This window comes from Cydia amplana, chromosome 25, assembly GCF_948474715.1.
Source record: "Cydia amplana chromosome 25, ilCydAmpl1.1, whole genome shotgun sequence".
NCBI classification, from domain to species: domain Eukaryota; kingdom Metazoa; phylum Arthropoda; class Insecta; order Lepidoptera; family Tortricidae; genus Cydia; species Cydia amplana.
In genome coordinates this window covers 7,407,788-7,428,665 of record NC_086093.1, presented here as the reverse complement: position 1 = coordinate 7,428,665, position 20,878 = coordinate 7,407,788, and the positions used below count along the sequence as shown (strand labels likewise).

Here is a 20,878-nt window from a genome sequence, read left to right as displayed (position 1 = left end):
CCTCATTCGGTTCTCGTATGCTATTTTATTTTTACTATCATTTTCTTTAATTTAATGAATGTTTTCATTAGGTATACAGGATTTTGACTCTTGGAGACCCTATACATCTCTAAGGATAATTTGATTAACTACTATATATTGTAATCTTTTAGTTATGATGACACTTAGAGACATTTACATCTCTAAATAATTTTAGATTATAGTTTTTGTATCTTTGTGGTTTTTTTTTTCAATAATTGTTATTGCGTTTTTTGTAATTCGACATTTAGAGGCTTTATACATCTCTATGTTAGTTTGATTTGATATTTACGGCTTAGTTGTATTTTATAATTATTGATGTGTTTTTTTGCTGTATGTAAATTCCATATTGACGTGTAAAAGTGCCCTTGTGGCCTATTTGCTGAATAAATGTTGATATTTGATATTTGATCCTAAAAACAAACCTGATTGATAGCATAAATGAAAATTTGTCATGTAGCCTTGACATGATTTGTTTGCAGGCAGTACGAGTTTCTGTCCTGGCGGCTGACCATCATCTGGATGATGGGGTTCGTGGTGCGGTACTTCTTCCTGCTGCCGCTGCGCATCATGATCTTCGTCATCGGGGTGAGGACACTTAACTGTCACATTTACAATTCTTAGAGCGGTTTCGCACTACGTCCGATCCGAATCCGATCCGAACCCGTGAAAATATGGGTCTAGAAAACTCGGACCGAATTCGGATATTCGCTTACGCACTAGTCCTATCCGAACCCGTGAAAATATGGGTCTAACTCGGACCGAATTCGTATATTGGCTTACGCACTAGTCCTATGTCCTATCCGAATACCCCGCCCGCCCCGCTGCTTCTCTGCTCGTACGCAGCTCGGCTTTAACTCGGACGCAGTGCGCGAGCGTTCATACAAATAATACTAAGGCTACTTCGGTCCGTCAAACATCTTCTCCGGAATGGAGATTCTAGAATGACGGAAAGAAATCGGACGACGGAGATCAGATGTAGTGCGTAACTTACCATAGAAATAGTTCTACAGCTACGACGGACCATATTTTCACGGATTCGAATCGGATTCGTATCGGGAAAAAAACCGCCCTTACTAAGATTTCATTGGACTTTTCTGTTCCCAAAATTTTGCTACTGCTCAATCTGAAATTATATTTCAGTATCTATGAAGAAAGGAGGACATTTTTTAAATGCTTTTTATTAACTTGCAATGTGCAGTCGCTATCAGAATTATCGGAGGGGCTGAGGTGCTCAAAAATATCTCAACACGACTCTACAACGCCTTGACAATAGAGGCGTGTTCAGATATTTGTGAGCGCCTTGGCCGCTCTGATATATCTTATGGCGACTGTATCTATGTAAGTATATATGTAACTATGTTTGTACGGGTCAAATCTTGCAAGTTAAATTTGACCCACTTCCTGGTTTCCAGTGAAGCTGAAAATTTGCATACATATGTAAGTCCGGTGACAATGCAATATGATGGTACCATCGAGCTGATCTGATGATGGAGACAGGAGGTGGCCATAGGAACTCTGTGATTTTTAGAATTTTCTTGATGAGTATTAATTGCATGGGGAAAGAAAAGTACAGTCAGTGATAAAAGCTTGTACCAAAAGTGAAATTTTTGCAATAACTTATATTTCATTGTATTTACTTCTTATTTTATTTATGTTAATTCATTATGTTGACTAATTACTAATACTCTTCTTTTGTTAAACATATTCTCAACGATATTTCTGTCTACTCCTAATTTCTATTTATTCTTTATCGTTTTTAGAAAAAAACTAGTGCTGATTACTTTTTCGTCGAAACCTATAAAGTAATATCAAAAATTCGATGTATATTGCGACATAAAATAAAAATACATAGTAGAAATTAAATTAAATGAAACTAAAAATAATCCATACTAAATTGTAGCCATAGTTGCCAGACTATTTTTTTTTTCTAAAAGCGCTCTGTTATTTATTAACTATACGTAGTTGGTGAAACCAAATTGTCAGTAAATAAGAACAAAAAAAACTATACTCATCCTTTTGAGTGCTAGTACTAGTGTAAGACAAAGATAGTATGATTTTCTCTGTCTATGTTTGAAATGATACGGTCCTTTGACAAACTATCAGTAAATTGTGTCAATTTCGTGATTCTTCGCAAAAGGGACGATTTATTTCTAAAAACACCTACTAACCTATTTCCACTAACCAACCACAGATAATATTCATGCTGACAATGACAACTGTCGCGAGCACGCTGCCACCAGGCAGAATACAGCGCTTCGTAGGCATGATGTCCTACATGATATCCATACGTATCATGATACGTTCCTTATCTGTGGTCATAGACTACCACGACAAACAGAACATGCCAAAAGGCGGGATCTGCGTTGCCAACCACACGACAATTATAGATGTGGCAGTCTTAAGCTCCAATCAGTGTTTCTCTATGGTATATTTTTTTTTTCCGGGCTATCGGGTGTGCTGTATTGTCTATTGTTTATTCTATGTTTCATTTGTGTTCGTCGCTTTTTTCGCCGAATGTGTCTGGTTAAGGGCTCCACATACGTTACAAATCAGACAATTATCTTAAATCGCATGTAATTTGTTGCAACGTGAGTGGAGCCCTTAGAGATCATTGGGTTGTTCTGAAAATCAGAGACATAAACTTTGTATCATAGACAAGATATGGACGTGTTTAGTGAAGTTTTTTCACAATTGAAGTAGATGGCGTTAAGGGAATGCAAATCGGTTATATGTAACCGTAACCGAAGTAATCGGTTACTTATAAGTTATAACCGATTATTTTGACAAAATTTCATAATCAATTATTGAAAATTCGAATCTCGGTCACGGTTATTTTCGGTTATTTATTTATGACTTAAAATTTATGAATTGATTTTCTAATTACTACAAAACCCTGACTGTTTTGGCTATGACGCCTGTGACTACTTATATTATTTGTCATTCGTGTATTTTAATAACGAAAATATACAAATTTACTTCCCTTATTTATGAATTATTTTGATTGAATATTGTATCACGTCCAAGGCCTTTATTTATAATGTAAATTTATCATTCCTTGTCAAAATAACCGTAACCGATTATCGGTTTTTTTTTCGGGCATAATCGTAACCGAAAGCGGTTATGAACTTTGACCGGTTATTGCATTTCCTAATGGCGTTAAGCTTTGGATTCCTCCAAAGCGGTGCCGTCATATGACGGCCGTCATATAGCGGCCGCAAAAGACGGCCGTCTTTACGGTGGCGACATGTGGAAAGTACCACGGCGTCATAACACACCGTCATCCACCAAGGTCAAAGCGGCAAATTTGAACAATGTAGGCGCGATGGGATAACGTCCCATAGAAAATTTGAATTTCGCGCCTTTTCCTACTGACAAGATTTGCTTGATCATCTATAATTTACTTGGAGGATGAAATATCATCAGAAGACAAAAATAATCGTAGTACGGAATCATTTATTCAAATCTCGTGTCATTTATTCAAAATGGCGTCACCGCTATCTAATAAAACGTTCACGAAACTATCGACACCGTCATGACGGCCGTCATCTTACGTTACGTTGACAATCAACGTAACGTAACGCCGTCTGGGAAACCGCGCCATCTTGTTTACATAGACAACGTTCTAGTGACTTCAGTCAACGCTATATAGCGGCCGTAATATGACGGCACCGTTTTCGGAGGAATCCAAAGCTTTACACTTTACGTTTCTCTCTGTCATAACTTACTGCTACATAGTTCAGCTGTCAAAACCTCCACTATACAGTCGCCATCAGATACAACGGAGCAGCCAAGGTGATCACAAATATCTGAACACACTATTGCGAAGGCGTTAGAACGCGTGTCCAGATATTCGTGACCACCTTGGCCACTCTGCTGGTGACTGCACGTCTGCTATTGTCTATGGTATGGAGTGTCTCTGGTAGCATCGGCATGTTCACTGATTGGGTCAGGTATGGTGGCTGGTGCTGTGCACGGCGTGCGTAGGCACGCTACCGGACGGGCGTCTAAAACAACGTGTCAACTATGGCGTCAGCATCATGTGCTTCAACTTCCTGTCACGCTGCATCAGCGCTGTCATCACATACCACGATGACAGCAACAAACCGAGGAGCGGCATCTGTGTCGCTAATCACACCAGCCCTATAGACGCGTTGGTGCTTATGTGCGATAATACGTACTCGCTGGTAAGACCATAGGCATAGAGAAATACAGGGTGGCGCATTTAGATCGGTCAGTATGGGAAAATCTGAAACTATAAGACATACGACGATCTCTTCTTAGGAACCATGTCATCGATTTTAGTAACAAGCAAAACTGCATTCATACATTTAAATTTTTTTTATGTAAAATGTATTGAAAAAAATGGTGGCCATTTCGAAAACATACTAAAATAAATTAAAGGATATGAAAACAATGCATTTTATTCATTTCAGACATCATGTTTCATAGTAACATTTACTGCCTAAGACCTACACAATCGATATCTAAATAGAAATAATTTTAGATTTTTTTTTTTCAAAACGTCCGGGTTCGATTCCCGAGCTGAGTACACATTTTTTTTAAATGTATGAATGCAGTTTTTCTTGTTACTAAAATCGATGACATGGTTCCTAAGAAGAGATCGTCGTATGTCTTATAGTTTCAGATTTTCCCATACTGACCGATCTGAATGCGCCACCCTGTATAGTAAGACAAGAGTGCTCCATACATCAGTTCAGACTATTAATTTCAGTGTCTACATCTCGCATCGAGTAGCGGAACTATCAGTACTGCTACTTGACAATAGATGTAGCACCGACCGGAAAGTCTTATCTCAACAGCATAAGACTTTCCGGTCGGTGCTACATCTATTGTCAAGTAGCAGTACTGATAGTTCCGCTACTCGATACTTAGCTAATAGTCTTTTTGGTACTAAAACTGATGTATGGAGTGAGCACTCTATGTATTTTTTTCTCTATGCCATAGGGTATTTGACCGTATTTAATAGTAGATTGTTGACCAAGGGATGGAAGACACTCATTTCTGCCGAGGTAGTTTGGTGCTCGGACGCAGTGAGAGCGCCAATAGTCCGAGGCTGAAAAGATGCCTTTCACCCGAGTTAAACACTCTACTTTTCATTTCGAACACGAGGAAAGCAAAATGCGTGCGTTTTTTAAAAACATTACTAAGTAGGTATACATTTTTTAGTATTTGGGCGTTTTCTAAAATAAATATCGAAAACCTGATTCTTTCAAATCTGGACGTTCTTGGGCTCATTCTACTCAGAATCGACAGCATTCTCCATCCCGCCATTAAAAAAAGATGTCCCAAAATGTCCATTCCATTACGTCACGTTTTATTATGAGAATTTTTTTCACTTGCATGGACGTGACGTAGTGGAATGTACAATTTTCATACAAATTTTTGGGACATTTTTTTTTATCATCATGATTGAATATGCTAGTGATTCTGAGTTGAAAGAACCCAAAAACACCAGGATCCGTGAGAATCGGGTTTTCAATATTTATTTTAGAAAAAGCCCATTTCTTGAGGGTATATTCAATTAACAATTTAGGCAAAAGTGTCTTTATTTATGGAATGGAGAGTTAAATATCAGAATGGAAATTTTATAAAAAATCCATAAATGTCTATTGCCTATTGTTAAATAAAGAAATCGTACTTGGAACGTAAAATGCTCTAGTGCAGAAACGTATCATTTTCTGCACACCTTTAAGGACAACAATGAGCCTCTTTCAGAGCATGAGAAATGAAAAAGAAATGGTTTTACAACATGCAAGAAATAAAGCACCAGAAGATTAATAGAGAAAAGTAGACAGCAGTTATTTTTAGACACAATTTCTATTTTAAAACCCTTATAAAACTATAAAGAGTAGGTAAATTGATTGTGACGTCACATGCTAGTGTTTCATATACATTCCATAGCAGCAAAATCGTTTTGACAGTTCGAAAAAGGAAACTTATTTGACTAGTAGTCAAATACCCTATTGTAATGTAAATATGACTGTAGATCCAACAATCATACGATGTTTCCGACAATCAGGACAAATCTGACAATCCGACCATAGATCCAACAATGTTTACTGACAATTATATCTGAAATGTTAATCGTTTCAATCGGTAAGTGAATAGTTTAAAAGAGGATTTTTAGTATTAGCATAGATAGAGAAATAAGTAAGCAGAGTGCTCACTCCATACATCAGTACTCTATCCTTACTTATTTCTCTATGGTATTGGCATGAGACCTAAAAAGTGGGTAAATATGTTTAAATATATGTGCTTGGGATGATGTATAGCTACAAGTATAGCTTTAGTTTATAACTTTCCATATGTCGGCGGCAGCGACAACCGAACGGCGGGAACGAAAGGTCCGATCGCTGTGTCTCGCTCCAACCTATGGTTATCGCTGCCGCCGTCGTAAGTCGCTCAATGTCGTGGCCGAGCCGTAAGTTTTTGGAGCGTCTAAAGAAAATAATAATTATAATAGTATTTTATGCAACCGTTGTTTAAGAGAGGTCAAAAAAAGCGAGTGGCGTGAGTAACAATTTGAGGCGAAGCCGAAAATTGTTAATAAAGACGCCACGAGTATTTTTTTACTTAGTTAAACAACGTTGCATACAATACTTTTTCTACGACCAAGCACTTATTTTGAAAGAAAATAGTAAAAATAACAAATATTTTTCATTCAAGAAGTAGCAAAGAATGGAGGGTACGGGCGGGAAAAGAATGAATGAAATAAAAAAAACATATCTATGGTTCACTCATCTGTCAGAGATGACAATTAAAATTAGGTTGGCAACAATGTATTTCATACAATATAAGTATCGTAAAAGTGCCAAAAAGATACTGCGTGTATGCACATATACTTTTTTGGGGAATAGACTAAAAACTTGTCTTGACAACTATAAGATAGGGGTTTAAAGGTGCACACACGACCCTTTAAATGACAAATAAATGTACGGGAGTAGAAAAAGTTATTAATAACTAGTACTTACGTTTAATTTTCAGATAGGACAGCGTCACGGCGGTTTCCTGGGTCTCCTACAGAGGGCGCTGGCTCGCGCCTCGCCGCACATCTGGTTCGAGAGGTCCGAGGTGAAGGACCGCACCGCCGTGGCCAGGAGGTAACGCTCCCGGCATAGAGAAAAAAATACATAGAGTGCTCACTCCATACATCAGTTTTAGTACCAAAAAGACTATTAGCATCTAGCATCGAGTAGCGGAACTATCAGTACTGCTACTTGACAATAGATGTAGCACCGACCGGAAAGTCTTATGCTGTTGAGATAAGACTTTCCGGTCGGTGCTACATCTATTGTCAAGTAGCAGTACTGATAGTTCCGCTACTCGATGCTAGATGTAGACACTGAAATTAATAGTCTGAACTGATGTATGGAGTGAGCACTCTTGTCTTACTATATTACTCTATGCTCCCGGTGACATGACTGATACTAGTAACGCCATCTAGTGCCGTATCAGGCAAACATTTATGGTGTTATTCATAAACGCGTCCTGGCCTGAATTAGCTATAAATCGTTTGTCTATAATTATCTGTCATTTTGACTTATGTATTCGTAAGAAAGGGATTCCACATCTTGCAAGTTAAATTTGACCCACTTCCCAGTTTCCAATGAAGCTGAGAATTTGCTTACGCAAATTTACACACATACATATGTAAGTCGGGTGACAATGTAATATTATGGTACCATCGAGCTGATCTGATGATGGAGACAGGAGGTGGCCATAGGAACTCTGTGATAAAACAACGCAACCTTATTATGTTAGGGGTTTTTAGAATTGTCTCGATGAGCACTAATAAGTTTAAATCAGTCACGATTTTTACACATTAAAGTTGACATAAACATTTTCTAGCCACGCGAGTTTTTTTAACTACCCGCACTTAGTCTTGTTTATCAGCTTGAACATTTAACCACGTTGGATTTTAGCCAGTCTTCTCCGAGACCACGGGGACAACGCCGTCCTCGAAACGTCGGAGGTAAATTTTAAAACTTAAATACGCGATTAAGTCCCGTTGTACAATTTTATAATGTCTCGATGAGTATTAGTTGCCTGTGGAAAGAAAAGTACAATCAGAGATAAAAGCTTGTACTGTCGACATTAGATCAGATATATCAGAGCGGCCAAGGTGTTCACAATATCTGAACACGCACTCTAACGCCCTGGCAATAGAGGCGAGCTCAGATATTTGTGAGCACCTTGGCCGCTCCGATGTATCTGACGGCGACTGTGCCAAAAATATTTTATTTTGCCAAAAAACTTTTATTTTACTTTCCAAAATTCAGCGCCATCTAGCGAGACGCTCTGAGAGTTAAACGGTCATAACATCACTAAGTTTTAAGTTTCATCGTAATTTTTATCTTCTAACCAATTTATTATCTTATTTTTTACATCAAAGCTACAATACGATGTAAAAAATAAGATAATAAATTGGTTAGAAGATAAAAATTACGATCAGGTGGAAGACTTGCTAGGATATTGTAGTGTATAAAAATGAGGATTTTTTGAAGCGGCGATGGCCGAATAGTTGTGGTTTGTTAAGATTATGCTTTCAACACTTTTAAATGCTCAACAATAGATGCCGGATAAGGCTCGCAGCAAGACACTGAACCATTGAAATACAAGGACCTCTTGTTGCTTTAAACCTGGTTATGAGAGTAGGGATAGGGCGCTATAAAGGATAAGGCCAAATGTGTCTCATGCAATTTACTTTCCAAATCGGTGACAGACCTTATTTACATGGCACCTCGCTAGATGCGGGCGCTGGGAAACAGAGAATACCCCGACCGCTGAGGGGGAACGTTAATATAGTCCTAGAGCCTTAAAAATACGGCCGCGAGATCAAACGGGACGCGAGATTTTGGCCAAAATCTAACACTAAAGTTTGGTGCACTCACGAATCCGGCGCAAGGTCGTTATCCGGAGAAACACTACTGCTGGCCGCAGCAGGCGGATGTGGTCAGAAGGCGGCGGCCGTTCGTCGAGCCTTAACTTCTTCAAGCCAGGGCGAGAACGGTCCGCGGCAGCCGGTATATTCGCGGGCGGGACCGCATGAAGAGCCTCGGGATCGTCAAGCGGCGCTCTGGGCCGCCTGACGCACGGTCTGCGGGTCGGGGCCGTGCCCTACGGCTATGGGACGGCGCGGGTACGCCGCGCCGTGGAGTTCGATGATGTGCGCGGGGGCACGACTGTCCACCATGTTTCCCCTTCGGAAGGCGGCGAAGGGTACACCGGAACGCGCACTTCACTCACGCGAATCACCCACGCGATCCACCCACGGAAACGGGCCTACATCATAGTCCGCGTTCCCACCGGCTGAGCCGGGCGGCAGGAGGAGACGTGACAATTTTTCCCACAATCGATCTAGGACAAGCTTCCAGCCCACGTCGTCCCGACAAACCAAAAACCCCCCAAGTGTTCTGACCTGTCACCTCTCGAAAAGTCCACCAACCCGTCAATTGCGTTTCGATTCACATCAATGCATTAAACTTCAAACCAACTCGAGCATTTTTTAAATCCAGTAATTCTTGTAAAATACAAATGTTCATTAATACTTGAATTATTTTAAGTTGTTAACAATAATAATTAATAATTACATCTTTTATTACTATTTCCTACATTGTTTCGTTCGGAATATCTTCCCTGCCTATGCAGTAACGAAACCTTCGTTTATTTTGACGTTTCTTCTGTCGAACGATGGAGGACCCACATATTTATGATTTATAATTTTAAGCAATTTTATAAATGATTCTAAAATACTAATTAGATTAGGATGTGACCTATTTGAGCAGTTAGAGTGGATCACAAGGATCATTTTGATATGCGCAAAGCCAGGTTCAGTCCAGTAATTTCAGCACAACCCGGGTGACAAGTTCCGTTCGAGTGGCATTCTCTTTGGGCTTGTTTCTTCGAATCTAGCCAGCCAGGAGGCGGGGTATTTTGATCAACCTACAGCTGAGAAGGTATACTACAGTTTTACATAATTGTCATACTTTGGTATATGTTATTTTGTCGGAAATGCGACACTCATTCATTGCAGGTTGTGTAGTATGTTTTTAGTATGGGAAACCGTGTAGCATCGCTACAATATGTAGCCTAGCCAGGCCACACAAGTGCACACACACACACACACACACACACACACACACACACACACACACACACACACACACACTCGCACACACACACATTATAATTAAGTATATAATGAATAGTATAATACTTAATAAATTGTAAATTAGATATGGAAGAGCGGTGCCTCCCAGCACAGGTTATTTTGTGAATAACTTACAGGGAGACACCAGCCATTGTTAAAAATATGTAATGGTTTTTAATGAAATAAAGAATTTTGAATTTTGTATTTGTATTTTGTATTTGTATTTGTAAGTTGTTGTTGTCCACAGACTAAAAGAGCACATCTCGGTCCCGGACAACCCCCCGATCCTGATATTCCCGGAGGGGACCTGCATCAACAACACGTCCGTGATGCAGTTCAAGAAGGGCAGCTTCGAGGTCGGAGGCTGGATCTACCCCGTCGCCATTAAGTGAGTACAGTGAAACCTCGGCACTTCGATGGTCCGTTATACCAAGGACCATAAAAGACCATTATTTTGTGTAACAAAAAGTGGCGAACGCGCGAGCAACCTTCAGCAATCAAAGGTTCCAGAGGTAGTGCCATCTATTGAATTCGAGTATTACTACGTTATTGACGACAAAAAAATATAATCTTAAAAAATTGTGTATTGAACTGATATTATGGTCTTAAAATAAAGCAGTATGACGTTTGTTCTTAAATAAATAAAAAAAACACGTAAAAATATAGCTGAAAATAACATTTTTGCCACTTCCAGGCTACGAAGCAACGCCATCTAGTTTTAATACCGAATTTTGAACTTTTTCGGAGCTACACTTTGTTGTGTGAGAATGTCAGTCCAGTCTTTTATGGTCCTTGGTTATACCCAGTAATGCGGCACTAAAATAGGGATGATCAAATAATCATTCTGTCCTAATTTACTATGTGCAGTTACATTTTCGCCCTCCGATCTCTTCATAAATGGCCAAGTTACAGAAAAGAGAAGAATTTTCTTTGAATTTAGTATTTTAGTAAAATGTATATCTACGACATACTAAAAAACACATCAATATGCAGATTTGCTCTAACTTCCAGTAATCCGAATTTTCCAGTAATCCGGCTGTCGTGTGTCAGCATTATTGCCGGATTAGTGAGATTGTACTGTAATGGCAAAGACATATGTAACTCCGTATAAGATGAATAAAGTCTAAGGAAAAAACGTGCCTCGGCGTTGACGACACCGTTTCATATTTAACAATTTTAACACATACGAGGGGCGTTCAAAATATTCTCGGTATTGATATCTTACGACCTCTTCTAAAATTTCTTTCGTTACTGGCCGCTAAGGTTTATTCATTGACATTAAAAAAAAGTATAATTCGAACCGAGATGGTCTTTTGTTTTTCTGCAATTGCTGAACAAACATGAACATCATGTGCGAATTGACAATGTTAACTAAATTAGAACATCGATGCGTGATAAAATTCTTGACAAAACAGGGTAAAAATCAAAAAACCATAAAAGAGGAAATGGATTGTGTTTACCGTGAGTCTGCTCCTTCTTTATCTACCATTCAAAAGTGGTCAAGCGAGTTTAAACGCGGAAGGGAGAGTATTGAAGATGACCCTAGACCTGGCCGGCCTGTAGTAGCTACTTCACAAGAAAATATTGATAAAGTGGAAAAACTTATATTGGAAGATGGTCGAGTGAAGGTAAAATCTATAGCACAAGTAACCAATCTCTCTATTGGTACCGTACATGATATTATACATGACCATCTTAATATGTCAAAAGTAAGTGCAAGATGGGTTCCGCGAATGCTGACTCGGCTTCAAAAAGACATGCGTGTAGCTTGTTGTTCCGATTTTATTGACCTGTGCGGTGAAAATCCTGATGAGGTGCTGCAAAGAATAGTTACTGGAGATGAAACCTGGGTTCATCATTATGACCCAGAGAGTAAACAAGAGTCCATGCAGTGGCACATTAAGGGTTCAGCTCATCCCAAGAAGTTCAAGGTCATCCCTTCAGCTGGCAAGGTCATGGCCACGATATTTTGGGATTGTGAAGGAGTATTACTAATCGATTATAAAGAAAAAGGTGTAAATATCACAGGACAGTACTACGCTAACATTCTACGTCAATTAAAGGATGTAATTAAAGAAAAGAGGCGAGGAAAGTTAACCAAAGGTATTCTGATTCTGCATGACAACGCCCCCGTCCATACTGCTCATATTGCCAAGGCAGCTATTGTTGAATGTGGGTTTAAAACTGTTACTCACCCACCGTATAGTCCGGACTTAGCCCCCAGCTACTTCTTTTTGCTCCCCAATCTTAAAAAGGATCTGCGTGGAAATAAATTTTCTGACGATGAAGCATTGAAGGCGGCAGTGGAGGAGCATTTTTACACGAAAGATAAAAAATATTTTTACGAGGGATTAAAAAAAATAATTGATCGATCTTTTAAGTGTATGAACATAGGGGGGGAGTATATTGAAAAATAAAAATATCAAACTTTTCGTACTTGTTTGTTTTCATTCTCATACCGAGAATATTTTGAACACCCCTCGTAGGTATCAGTGAAAGAACATAGGTCAAAATAATAAAATAATTTATCCATATACATAGATACATTTTTTAACAGTTTTAAACATTTTCATTTTGAGATTTAATCGTGTGTCGATAGATGGCAGTAAATTTACGGTGACTACAAAATTTACTATGACAGGACCTCTATACTATCTATTCTCTTTGGTAATTGGGGTAATTTGGGTTGGCAACTGTCAAAGGGTTGCATAGATGGCACCATCATAGCTTGCCCCTTTTTCTATGAGATTTGGCTTAAAGGGCTGGCATCCAGGGAATTAAAAAAAAACATAATTTTGACACAGTTCTAGGGATTGACAGGGCAAGCTATGATGGCGCCTACTGCTAAATACTTCGACTGGCCAACCCCATTAACAAATATAAATAACATACGACCCGCCCCGGCTTCGCACGGGTTAACAAATTGTGCATAAACCTTCCTCTTGAATAATTCTATCTATTTAAAAAAACCGCGTCAAGCCAGTTGCGTAAAGATCTAAGCATACATAGGGTCAGACAGCGGGAAGCGACTTTGTTTTATACTATGTACTGAAAGCTTTTGCTCGCAAATTTGTTTGCGTTGAATTAGTATTTGGGTAGGTCATGTTTTATTCAATCTATTTTTAATTGTGTCCCCATACTAACTAGTAACTACCACTGAATTGATGATTTCTGGGATATAAACTTAGAGAATTTAACAACTAGAGACGCCTTGTCTATTATTTATGTGTACAAAACAATCTGCCGATTTTTGCGGGGAGGGGCACGTCAAATGTATGGCTATTTGTACGTAACGTTTGGGGTACCAGCCCGCCGCTGTGTTATTTACAGACATGTTTGCTCAGCACATTCTTTGCCACACAGCAAAACAAGACATCCGCGCCAGGCCACAAAAAATTCTTCATATAAAGCTGTAGTACCACGATCCCGACTACCGGGTCGTCCGGCCTGGGAACGAAATCATAAAATACCCGCTAGTCGGGTTTTCGGCACTGAATGTGTTAATACAAAGTAAACATTTGCGATACCGTAAAACGGGGTGAGTAGGTTTCGCGGGGAGAGGTGGGTTATGAAAGGGGAGAGAAGGTTTGAGAGGGGGGTGAGAAGGGATTTTAAGGCTACTGCTACAAAAATAATGTATTCTAATTTAAAATGGAGCTATAGTAATACGCATAATAAAAAAATCGATCCAACAATCTTCCAAAATCACCTTTGTATGAAAACCCCTCTAACCCCAAATACGAGGCACTACGGGGTGAGGTGGGTTTTCCTCTTCGTCAAAGTTATGAAATGGAACTACCCAAAATAAAATAAAAACTAAAATACAAACGTCCGGAACACTTATTATACAGAGTGCTTCCTGTAACAGGAGCAATAAATTAAACTGTAGGCTGTACTCCTCAAACTGACCAACATTTGTTCAGCAACTTTTGAAAATAACTCAGGTTTTGATTTTTATTACACTTTAAAGTTTATTCTAAGACGCAATGTATTGCAAATTTTGTTACGTTTAAAGCGTGACAGGCAACGTCAAACACACTGATGTTAGCGTACATTGAAGGCAATATTTATTTTGTATGCAAAAGAGGAAGTCTAAAGGATTCATAATTTTTAAAAGTAGCTGAACAAATGTTGGTCAGTTTGAGGAGTACAGCCTACAGTTAAATTTATTGCTCCTGTTACAGGATGCTTCCTGTAACACCATTCAGTTTTCATATGTAAAAATAAAATGTTATCGAGGTTTGATTTTCAGTTTTGACCCCATTCTACGGTATTCTTTTCCAGGTACGACCCCCGTTTCGGCGACGCGTTCTGGAATAGTTCCCGCTACGGCATGTTACACTACCTACTCAACATGATGTCCTCTTGGGCCATAGTCTGCGACGTGTGGTATTTACCCCCCATGAGAAGGGGGGAGAGGGAAGATGCGGTCGCGTTCGCCAACCGCGTGAAGGCTGCCGTGGCGGCACGAGGCGGACTTATAGACCTGCAGTGGTGTGTGCCAATCAACGTATTAATCATCTTGTCCTTACCCACTTTCATCACCTTCCTCGCGTTGTCCCGGCATTTTTGTCACGGCTCATGGGAGCCTGGGGTCCGCTTGGCAACTAATCCCAGTAATTGGCGTGGGCACTAGTTTTTACGAAAGCGACTGCCATCTTTCCAACCCAGAGGGTAAACTAGGCCCGTATTGGGATTAGTCCAGTTTCCTCACGATGTTTTCCTTCACCGAAAAGCGACTGGTAAATATCAAATGATATTTCGTATGTAAGTTCCGAAAAACTCATTGGTACGAACCCGCGACCTCCGGATTGCAAGTCGCACGCTCTTACCGCTAAGCCACCAGCGCTTCAGCGTGTCCTTACCCACTTATGAATTAATATTATCTAATACCTTTAAACGAGCAATTGTTGTTTATTTATTTATATATATATATATATATATATATATATATATATATATATATATTTCGGGGATCTCGGAAACGGCTCTAACGATTTCGATGAAATTTGGTATATAGGGGTTTTCAGGGGCGAAAAATCGATCTAGCTAGGTCTTATCTCTGGGAAAACGCGCATTTTCGAGTTATTATATGTTTTTCGAGCGAAGCTCGGTCACCCAGATATTATACCTTTAATCCAGCAATTCTTGTATGTATATAAATAAACCGGTCAGGGAACGCAAAGTCTTCTGGAAGTCGATTTTCGCTCGTGTCGTCTCGGATATGGGTGAATATGGTATCGATGCATTCAGTGTAACGCCCTGAACACAAATATATGAGATGACAAGCGCGAAAGTGGTGAGGGTAGTTGCTGTGACGTCATAAAGTCGGCAGTACCATAGAGAAAAAAATACATAGAGTGCTCACTCCATACATCAGTTTTAGTACCAAAAAGACTATTAGCATCTAGCATCGAGTAGCGGAACAATCAGTACTGCTACTTGACAATAGATGTAGCACCGACCGGAAAGTCTTATGCTGTTGAGATAAGACTGTCCGGTCGGTGCTACATCTGTTGTCAAGTAGCAGTACTGATAGTTCCGCTACTCGATGCTAGATGTAGACACTGAAATTAATAGTCTGAACTGATGTATGGAGTGAGCACTCTTGTCTTACTATATTACTCTATGGCAGTACAAACTTTTTATCAAATGAAAGGGCTTTGTGAGTAGATCACAAATATATGTATAACATACTGTTACTAATAAATATAATTAAGTAAATAAACTATTTTGTTTCAGGGACGGCCAACTGAAACGTATGAAAGCGAAAAAAGAATGGCGAGAATTACAGCAAGAAGAATTCAGCAAAAGGTTAAAAGGCGAATGAAAATACCTGGTTAAAGTAACAGGTAAAAATACTTGGTAAATACCAGCCGATACCTGGAACAGGGAAATGTACTGAGTGTTAACAGTGACTTGAAAGTGAGTGAGTTATGATTATGACTAGTATACGTTTTGTATGGAAAATAGTGGAAATACCTGTTAGTATTTTTTTAGTTACGCTTTAAGCGTATTGTGTATATTTGAAGCCATATTGCTTAGCTATAGCATAGAGAAATATAGTAAGACAAGCGTGCTCACTCCATACATCAGTTAGACTATTAATTTCAGTGTCTACATCTAGCATCGAGTAGTGGAACTATCAGTACTGCTACATCTATTGTCAAGTAGCAGTACTGATAGTTCCGCTACTCGATGCTAGATGCTAATAGTCTTTTTGGTACTAAAACTGATGTATGGAGTGAGCACTCTATGTATTTTTTTCTCTATTCCTAATGCTAAAAAAATGAACTATTAGAATGTTGATTTTTTAAATTTAACATACAGGTGTAGAAAATGAATGAAAAACTTTAAGATATAGATAAAAATAAGCAGAGCTGTTACAGTCACCATCGAGATACAACGGAGCGTGCAAAACGCTCAAAAATATCTGAACAGGCACGTTAACATCTTGATAATATAGGGGCTTTGTCACAGAATAAATAATAGTACTAGGTACAGAAGGTTCACTCTATAACAAAACGCGTCTATTACGACAGATATGACCGCTAGGTGGCGCAAGCGCGCGCAGGCGTCCGGTCCGTAGCGGTGCGCGGCAACTACTATGGCTTTGTTCGGATATTTGTGAGCACCTTGGCCGCTCCCGTATCGCCGGTTGAGAATACGTTTGTCCCATATCCATTTTTGAGCAAAATCGTTTTTGAATGATTTCTAAAATAACAAAAAATATGCTATAATAGGGATGATGACACATGTTGAATTTTATAACAAAATCTATAGTGTGTCAAAGGTCTGTTTGATTCCAAACATAGACAGAGAGAATCATACTATCTTTGTCTTACACTAGTACTAGCACCCAAAAGAAAAGGATGAGTATAGTTTTTTTTGTTCCTATTTACTGACAAGATTTGGTTGATCCAGTATAGTAAAATAGATAGCAAACGAGCAATTTATCACAATAATGTGGATATTAAAATAAAATATTGAAAAATTACAATAATACAGGACCTGAAAGTTTCAAAATTTAAGTTTTTTTTAACTTCCGAAAACGATAAAAGTAAGGATACCATTCGATTCCTTACATTTCATCCAAAAAAATATTGTATAGCAACTATATACATAAACGCAATATTTCACCGACAAAAACGCAATTTTCTTGTTTTGTCCATACTACAAGATGGGCGATGACGTCACGGCCTCTGGCCGTTTTGTATAGGGCGTTTCGCGAGTGAAGTACGACTGTCGGACTTTGACTACAATTTCTGACTTTTGTGTTACTTTAATGCAATGGGTCCCATATAGACATTTGATCCTAAAAACAAACCCGATCGATTGATACCATAAATTAAAATTAGTCATGTAGCCTATTATGCCGTTATTCATAAACGGCTGCTAACTTAATCAGTTGATGATCGTCACGTCCCTATCTGTCGTTATGCCGTAGAGAGGGACAAACGACGATCATCAGCTGATTAAGTTAGCAGACGTTTATGAATAACGCCGTTAGGATATAAGTTTTTTAAACGTTACATCTCTTACAGTCGCCATCAGATATATCGGCGCGGTCGAGATGCTCAAAAATATCTAAACACGCACGCTAGCGCCTTGACAATAGAGGCGTGTTCAGATATTTGTGAGCACCTCGGCCGCCTCGATATATCTGAAGGCGAGTGTACAATCTACTGAACCGATTTTATTGGAAAATGCCGTTCGCAGCGCCATCTAGTCCGCTGTCAGAACAACTCCACCATATAATTATGTACCTATAGCTGGTCAAGCAAATCTTGTCAGTAAAAAAATACGCGAAATTCAAATTTTCTATGGGACAATATTCCTTCGCGCCTACATTTTTCAAATTTGCCACCTTTTTCTACTGACAAGATTCTCCTTGACCAGCTATGTTTTAATCTGGGCCACTGTTTTAAACATTAAAAAGCAAATGACACAGTTTTTAACCTTTTCGCCGCCGGACCTAGTCTGCAAAGACGCTCACTCACACGCCAGAATAAATTTTAAGTAAACAACTAATAAAAAGTTTAGGGATGAGTTTAAAAATCAAGGACCCAAAACATTTAACACGACTGTAAAAAAAATACAATTGATGTTTTTTTCTCATTTACCGAGCGGTTGAATTTGTGGCTTGTATACAAGACAGCGGCGCCAGTGTATCGTTCAATCGTTGTCTTGTATACATGCCAACGGCGATCAAAGGGTTAATGTAATTAGAGTCACGGCTGTCATTCTATACAGTCTTAATGCGTAGTTACGACCGATAAACCCTTAAGGGCCACTTGCACCATTCACTAACCCGGGGTTAACCGGTTAAACCTGAAGATACCATGGTTACCAGTACTATTTGAAACTGGGTTAACGGTTTAACCGGTTAACCCCGGGTTAGTGGGATGGTGCAAGTGGCGCTAAGTCTTTAAAAAAAAAGTCTTATACTAACTGTAATTCAGGTGTCATGACCCTTGTTTTACTGAACGCTAGTGTAAATTTCATTCGATAGCGTGACGAGCGTTCGCGTTATGTCTATTTTTGTATGTGATTTTGAACAGCGCGCCAAGCGGGACGTTTTGGAAACTCAAAATCCCATACAAAATGACACTTAACGCGTACGTCACGTCACGCTATCGAATGAAATTTACACTTGGGGTGACAATTTTAAACAAAAACGTTTAACAATTTGAAGATTTTACTTTCAGATGTTATTGGTTGAAACTGTCTTAATTTTTTGACACAATTTTACCCTAAAATCATGTATTTTTAGATGGACAACTGACTTACTGAACGTAACTGTTTGTATAAAAGGATTTTTACGCGTTGCCATCTTTAGTTGGAATTTTTTGTATTTTCTAGAGTCAGGCCAAAGAGAATTTGAAATAGAGACGGATTGTCAAAGTAAATTATGTGGTCACAGTAAATTTACTGCCATCTATCGACAGATGATTAAAACTTTTAGAACGCCATTTGACTTTGAACCTTATTATTTCACTGATATGTGTTAGGCCAAGATTGCACTGCCTAGTCTCGAGTAGATGATATTACTATTTTGATATTTGGGTCAATCAACAATTTCTTGTTGTTATTCTGTCCCATCAGCGAGGAGACAATAGTAGCATAGATTGTTAGAAGAACTGCTGTACCATGTTCTACTAACATGCTCAGTAGATGTCCCATTATGGAAACGTCTTATAACTACCATAAAATGCAAGTTTGGTTCATTTAAATACGAAAAACCTAAAATTTTAAGAGTGACTCAGGAGACCGTAACCATAGCAACGTGTGACAAGAAAAAGTTGATTAACCCATTTAACACATATCAGTGAAAGAATAAGTCAAATGGCGTTCTAAAAGTTTTAATCTTCTGCCGAAAGATGGCGGTAAATGTACTGTGGCTACATAATTTATCATGACAATAACTTTCTATAAACTCTATTCTTTTTGGTTTTGCTAATGAAAGTTGAAGCTGGAAAACTGCAATTTCAAAAACCTGTAGCAGGCAAGGATTGCATAATTTTGATACTTTTTTATAATTTCTAGGCTACAACATTGAATAGACAATACATTAGAATTTAATGAGGACTTGTTACCGTTTTGGTAGTCAGCAGCAGAAGTTGCTAAGCGGGCGAGGTGTTCAAAATTACCTTGACACCAGGGTTCGAAAGGATAATTATCAATGATAGTTATCTTGATAATTATTGTCATTTTTATGCCTGATAATTATCGATTTGATAATAACCTAGAATTTAAAACCTAAAATTAAAAAAACGCCCCGATCATTATTTTTTACTATCAAGAAAATAAATATAGCACCATGGGATAATTATCCGACATTTATCAGATAATTAACACAGACTATAATTATCTGGATAATTTCGAACCCTGCTTGACACGCTCTTATTCTCTTAACAATAAAGTCGCGTCAAGATCATTTTGAACACCTCGCCCGCTTAGCAACTTCTGCTGCTGACTGTATTAGTTCTAAATGAGACTTTATTGTCAAACTGATAGTCTAATTTGGAATTAATTTGCCACTGGAATTTGAACCTACAGTCTAGGAAATAGAGTTGAATTTGCATTGTTTGAAAACTGAATGTAGCAATGCAAAAGCGACTCTGTTCCAATGGAATATGATTTAAATTTCATCGATCGGAAGAAGTACTATAGGTAGGCTTTAAGCCTTACGAAGATACTGTTAACCTTTTCGACGCCGTGTCAAACACAAAAGCTGTCACTCAGACGCCACGTCACCGAAGTGTCAAAACTGAAATTGAACTTTATGCATATGCGCCTAGGTCTATGTTGCTTTGTGGTCTATGACCGATTAATACGTCTTTGGCGTTGGACCTGCGGTGCGTATATATCGGTCATTGGCGTCCAAAAGGTTAGAACATGGCCACTACGCCGAGGCGTACAATTCAGTCATTTAGAATGTATTTATTTATTATTAGTTTCTAATTGTTCTTAAGCAATTTTGGAAATATTTGTACTGTTTTTTTTAACGTGTAGACATTTTTGTTAATAAAGCATTCCTATAGAAATGAAATTGGGTTTTATTGGACTTGTATGATTTATTGCGTATGAGCGTTTTCCAAAAAAAGTGTACATTTCATTCATGTCTTCAAAATATTGACTTCTTGGGCTCATTTTACTCAAAATCATTTGTACATTCACGCCTCA

At 38.7% G+C, this 20,878-nt stretch overlaps 1 protein-coding gene across 3 annotated transcripts in view; it reads left to right on the top strand.

Moving 5' to 3' along the window:
- The window catches only part of LOC134659599 (glycerol-3-phosphate acyltransferase 4), a 39,896-nt gene extending 23,662 nt beyond the window's left edge, over window positions 1-16,234 (top strand). For 2 of the 3 annotated variants that reach the window (XM_063515273.1, XM_063515275.1), the window contains 6 exons: window positions 501-606; window positions 2,213-2,446; window positions 7,027-7,142; window positions 10,440-10,580; window positions 14,477-14,686; window positions 15,935-16,234. In XM_063515273.1, the coding sequence (XP_063371343.1) occupies window positions 501-606; window positions 2,213-2,446; window positions 7,027-7,142; window positions 10,440-10,580; window positions 14,477-14,686; window positions 15,935-16,022 (895 nt within the window). In that variant the 3' untranslated portion in view covers window positions 16,023-16,234. Of the gene's footprint in view, window positions 1-500; window positions 607-2,212; window positions 2,447-3,971; window positions 4,206-7,026; window positions 7,143-10,439; window positions 10,581-14,476; window positions 14,687-15,934 lie in introns of all 3 variants that reach the window. The other variant, XM_063515274.1, reaches the window with a different exon arrangement.
- Window positions 16,235-20,878: the final 4,644 nt, after the last annotated feature.